The sequence below is a fragment of the Electrona antarctica genome (genome assembly GCF_951216825.1).
Source record: "Electrona antarctica genome assembly, chromosome: 9".
In the NCBI taxonomy this organism is placed as follows: domain Eukaryota; kingdom Metazoa; phylum Chordata; class Actinopteri; order Myctophiformes; family Myctophidae; genus Electrona; species Electrona antarctica.
This window is the reverse complement of record NC_136790.1, coordinates 20,274,170-20,280,169: the sequence shown is the minus strand read 5'-3', so window position 1 is coordinate 20,280,169 and position 6,000 is coordinate 20,274,170. Positions and strand designations below refer to the sequence as shown.

The window sequence follows — 6,000 nt, the reverse complement described above, 5'->3', positions numbered from 1 at the left end:
TGTACAAAATGTGAGATCTTTTAAGATTTGATTAAAAATCTAGATACCGGTATAGGCTACACGCTGTCCCTAATGTACATACCATATATTTCTCATAAAATTATTACATTGAGATATTATCAAACATAAATATTAAACATATAAGACACTGACAGTGCATGCTGTCTCAAAAAGGTGCATGTATTAAAAACGTAATTAGAAACGTCACAAAATCTCGAAAGTGTGAGAACTACTGATTTAGAAGGCGTTTGTAGAATCGGCCTCATGAGCGAATGAAGAGGGAAGAGCCCAACGCTGAATCCCCGCCTGCGGTCGGCTCGGGAAATGGGTTGATCCAGTTGGACCAGAAGCAAGGATAAAACATACAGTATGGCCTATAGCAGTAAAGCCGAATGTGCCCAGAGAGGCGGGGAGGGATATCAAAATATCAAAAGCAGAGGTATGGATTCCAGCAAACTGAACCCTGGCTTCGGCGGTCTCACAGTCCCCCCCCCAACGACTCCCACCGTGTTCCGTCACATTAACTGATTGGTCTGTTGATCATCGGTTTAAAAAACAAAACTGGAATAATGTGAGATATTACAAAATCCCTCTCGCACCTTGGAAACCACCCGTTTCTCATATCAGGTGCGATGTCTTCATGTGCTGCACCTTTCAGGCCTTAACTTTAACTGCCTGCACTTTCATCGCATTCCAGCTGCGAATATGGTTGGCGTTAGAAAAAATAAAAAGAAGAAGAAAAAAAGAAGAAGAATCCAAGCAGGAAGAAAAGAAAAAAGAAAGGAGAGGAGGAGAGGAGGGTGCAGGCTCATCTGGTGCAGTCATTATCCCCTTTACTACATGCCCTCATGACAGACCCTCGTCCACTCTTCTCATCAGTCAAAACTTCACACAGCAGCACATGCACCGGGGCCGGACAGGGCCCGTTGTGGTAGCAATAGCTGTTAATGCCTTCCTTACTTTGTGAATTCTTCTTAGGGCACCCTGTTTCTCACAGCGCTCTCGTAAATCATGCAGCCCATGCCCTGGAGGGGCGAGGGGGTGGGGGCGGTGTGAATCCCTTCCAATGGTGCCGCATGTGAAATGTCTCTCAGTGCAAAACGTGAGAGGAGAGAGATTGGACACTTTGCACCGTCTTCCTGTGCCACAGAGTTGTGTCAAATGTTAACTGTCTGTAAAACATCAAAAGAGTGTCACACCATGGCCGATGAATATACCGGTATATATAACACACGGCTAACACCATAACTTTCATCAAGTCTTTTTTATCGTCCATGTCGGTGTCATTTCGCTATTGCTATGCTGTATGTCAACACAGAGGAACAGTTGTGACCTTACGGTATTTATTGCATTATGAAAAACTTGGATGCAAGTGCAGAGAAAACAACGTTATTTTGGCTCCTTTTGGTTCATTTGAGAGCGGAATTGGGAGTGATATATGCTAGCATAAGATCCCTGCAGTCAGGTGGGCTTGTCTATCTAGACCGGCATTCCTCAGCTCTTGGAAGACACATATGATATATATTATCTGACACATTTAGCAGATGTGGATGCATTGCTATTTTTCCACTACATTTAAGAGAGAAATCATTATCATTAAGTTGTGTTAAGGCAGTGGCTAATGATGTGGAAGCATTTGCATTTTTCCATTCCAAAAGCCAAAACTAGTATATTTTTCTCTTTACTGTATCGTTCGCCGACTCTACTGTGGTTTTACAGTAACCGTTATCATCCTACATCACAGAGACAGCTAACCAATATACCCCTACATCAATGTTCCTGCACTTGCCCACATTTCGCATACCAAGCTTGGTGTATTGATCTGCGTTCTAACATGGTGCGTTCTGTTGACCTCTGTGTTGGTCACACAAAACGTTATTTGAGTGCCAGGTTGTTCACAGCAGGCCAGCGAGCAGATAAATCACATGAAAAGACGTGTCAACAGTGCTCTCAAAAATAGACCACCGAAGCACCAGATCCAAATACCAAATATCTGTTGAAGGGACTTCAAAACACTGAGCCGTACACTGAGCCTTATGGGGCAGCAGTGGCTGTACAGCCCTTCTGTCACGTGATAAAGGCTAAGGGACATAACATGAAAATGTCAAAGTATAAACAAAAAAACAACATTTTGAGGTGACAGACAGACAGACAGACAGACAGACAGACAGACAGACAGACAGATAGATAGATAGATAGATAGATAGATAGATAGATAGATAGATAGATAGATAGATAGATAGATAGATAGATAGATAGATTAAAAATCGTACATTGCACAGACATCTGTCGTGTATAAATCCAAGACAACAGTCCCAACATTACGGCATTTCAGGACACGCTGCAGATTGGGCTTGTAAAAACAAACCGTGTTTTCCACCAACTCAGTTTTCCATCGCCACCACCGGATGAAATCATGTTTTAACAGGGGTCTCATGTCTCAGATATTTGCGTGTGCACAGCAAGGCTGTATAACAGGCCTCACCTGTGGGCTACTATACCTGTGCTCACTCACCCACACTCGTGATGCAACGTGAAACCCTGGCCTGTTAGTTAACTGCAAGGAACGAGGAACTGTGCCACGGAACTGCCTGCAGTGCTACAGGTGCAAGTATTCCTGTCCCCTCAGCCGTGATTAATTGCATCGAGATCTGGGAGACATCCCAAGTCGAAGCGATCACAATAGCTCGAGCGGAGTCAATCAATATGATCTGTCAGTGCCAGGAAAAGAATGTGATGTTGGAGAGGGGGGGGGGGGGGGGAGCGGTACACGGGGCCAAGTGGCTGACAAGCCCACCGATTTATCGCAGATGTGCATTTTTTGAGAAAGCGGGCGGACATGACTTCACCATTTGGGAAGAATTATGTGCTATCGTGAGACCATTATAGGGCACCCTCAAATGGTGTAAAGATCACTGCGGATGCACGGAAAAACACACAAGCACACATGCAAGCAAGCACACTCACACACACACACACACACACACACACACGCACACACACACACACACACACACACACACACACACACACACACACACACACACACACACACACACACACACACACACACACACACACACACACACACACACACACACGCACACACTCTCTCAAAGTTCTCTCTCAGGTTCTCAAAGTGGGGACCTGGGACCCTCAGGGGTCATTGCGGGATTCCGGAAGGGCAAGCACCTACATGAAAGCTTGTGAATGCACACAGCTAAATCCTGTCTTGCACAAGGATGTATGGTATGGTGCATTTATATAGCGCCTTTATCCAATGCGCTTTACATAGCGCATTTCATACATTCACCCATTCACACACCGATGCCAGAGGAAACCACGCAAGGCACCAACCAGCACATCGGGAGCAATTAGAGGTTAAGAGTCTTGCTCAAAGACACTTCGACACTAACTCTGGGGGCGGGGCCCGTGTTTGAACTGGGAAGTGGGAACCTTGTGGTTCCCATCCGGTCACTATACCCATGAGCCACTACCACCCTACACATCACAAAACCATGTGAATGCCAGCAAAAGGATGTTTTATCTCAGTCAGAAAAACTTTGCAACCTTTCAAGTTTTTAGGAAACAGAAAACAAAAACTTTCAGTCAGCTTATCTTCTGAGATAAGCTGACAAGATTTGAAGACATAAGTAAAAGTAAGTAAATCTAAATCGGGGTGCAGGCTTATGTTGGTATTAGCCGAGAACAAGGGTTTCTATCTGGCTTCTCAATGCACCAGACGCCTGGGAGATGGACTGCTGAGGTGGAGCGCAGCAGCTACAGTATACCATCAGCTTCCAGTACTTAAAAATCAGCCACAACTTTACCAGATGCAACATTAAAGTGACGAACACATTAATTCATGGTTAATTACCAATAATATGTTAATTGTACCAATCTGTGCCGTGTGATTCTGTATGTTGATGCCAATACTTTTACATGGGGGTAGTGTGTCGGAGTAATGCGTGTCGGACTGTTAATATGTCGGAGAAACACATGCCCCCAAGTTTGAGAACCACCACTTACAGCAAGTTGGGAAAAAAAAGATAATTATCTGTGAACTTCCTTTACTCAAGTGAATTTCTGAAAACACACAACATTTACTTGTAACAGAGCATATTTCTGCACTGTGGTATTTCTACTTTTTACAAATAAGTTGGGGGGGAAAAAAAGAAAAATCAGTGTACTTTCGGTACTGCCAACCAGGCCCTGCCTGCCTGGCCCTTTAAGAAGCAGTGAGAGTGAAAAAGGGGGGCGGTGCGGTTTCACACCCGGGGTGGGAAACATGGGCGGGGCCTTGGAGTGGCTGAGTGACAGCTGCTCACTGGCCCCTCCAACTCTAGAGCGACGCCTCAAAGATCCACAGCGGGCCAATCGGACGAGGCATTGTCCTGCTTCTCAAGCCGGAGCGGCCAATGGGAGGGTCGGGTGGGGGGAGGGACCGCGCGGTGTGAGTTTGTGTGTAGTGTGTGTGTGGTGTGTGTGTGTGTGTGTGTGTGTGTGTGTGTGCGTGTGTGTATGTGTGTGCGTGTGTGTATGTGTGTGTGTGTATGCCGTTCATCCAACGTGGGACTATGGAACGATCGCCCCCCTGAAAAAAAGGAAAGTAAGTGAAGAAGGAAAAAACTCCTGGTGGAAGAAGAGAGACGGACGGAACGGTCGCTATTAATCGGATCGCGGAGATTTAGTGACCGCAGACCACATGTGATAAGCTGTCTGTCCGGACTAGACGGGACGGGACAGGGATCTGCTTTTTGGTGTCGCTTTCAAAGAAGTTGTGGATTATTGGGACGTGAGCGAGGTGTTGCTTTTTGAAGACAGGCTCACACACACAGAGAGAGAGAGAGAGAGAGACCAACGGTTACATTTTACCTTGCGTTCGTTTTAGTTAGAAACCTTTTAGCTACTAAAAAAAGTTCCATTCCCAGCGCGCGGCGGTGGTGGACTGTGGAATGGTTTTCTATTGTTGTGAGAGACAATAACAATCGGTCCTCCTGCTACATTGTATATCCGCTGATGATCTCAAAAAGTTATTTTGATCAGATTTAATAATAATCTGCCGGGGGACTGGTGTTTTCTTTTTCCACCACCAACCAACCATCTAAACTCGCATGTTGTTGCCAAACATGTCCATTATTATTATTTCACCAGCGATCGTTCATACCTAACAAAAAAAAGCAAAGAAATGTCGTTTTTAATATTTTGTGGACGAGGGGGTTAAGCGGGGAGTTTGTGTTTTTAAATGTTTAAAGTTTCACGTCGCTACTTTTTTTCTTTCCCGAGACGTGGATCCACTTTTGATTTCAATCGGACACCACCAGGCAAACTTGGAGGACGGTGGGAACTATTTCTAAATGCCTGGGAAGAACCTTGAAACAATAAGCCATTTATTACACAAAGACAATTAATGCCTTATAACGAGTGCATACGCTTCCCGACGCTGCATTATTACTACTATTATTGTTATTAGTAGTTACGTTCCCCAATAATTTGCGGATAGGGGAGAGAGAGGGAGAGAGATCAGTGGCCGCCGCGCTGCCTGCTATTAAAACTGGATACAAAATGGCGGCGTCCCTGGGACGAATTGGATCCGTTTCTTCTCACTATGTTTTTTATTTAGTTTTGTCGCTCGAACTGTTAATCAGCAGTGGATCGCCGCCGCCGTCGCCGGGCTCCCCCGACGGGACGCCGGTGGTGTCACCGTGTCCCCAGAACTGTACGTGCGACGGTCAGGGCTCGGTGGACTGCAGCCACCGGGAGTTGGTGGTCCCACCGACGGACCTTCCAGTTGGGACGGTCTCCTTGTAAGTATAGCACCCACCAGGCTGCCTGCAGGCAGTTTGACTGACCGACCCGTTGCCTATTTTTATATTGACCATCCCGTAACGGGATAACAATGTTATTACCAGCACAGTGGCACCCAACATGTCACAGGCTGTGTCACACCGAATGCTTCTCAAACTTGTTCATGTCAAGGAACCTCCTAATTAATATGTA

General features: G+C 45.8%; 1 protein-coding gene across 1 annotated transcript in view; it reads left to right on the top strand.

The window, feature by feature from the left end:
* The first annotated feature begins 4,605 nt into the window (after positions 1-4,605).
* The window catches only part of lrig1 (leucine-rich repeats and immunoglobulin-like domains 1), a 61,001-nt gene continuing 59,606 nt past the window's right edge, over positions 4,606-6,000 (top strand). Inside the window, exon 1 of the mRNA XM_079510171.1 lies at positions 4,606-5,807. Coding sequence (XP_079366297.1) covers positions 5,566-5,807 — 242 coding nt within the window. The 5' untranslated portion in view covers positions 4,606-5,565. The remainder of the gene's footprint in view (positions 5,808-6,000) is intronic.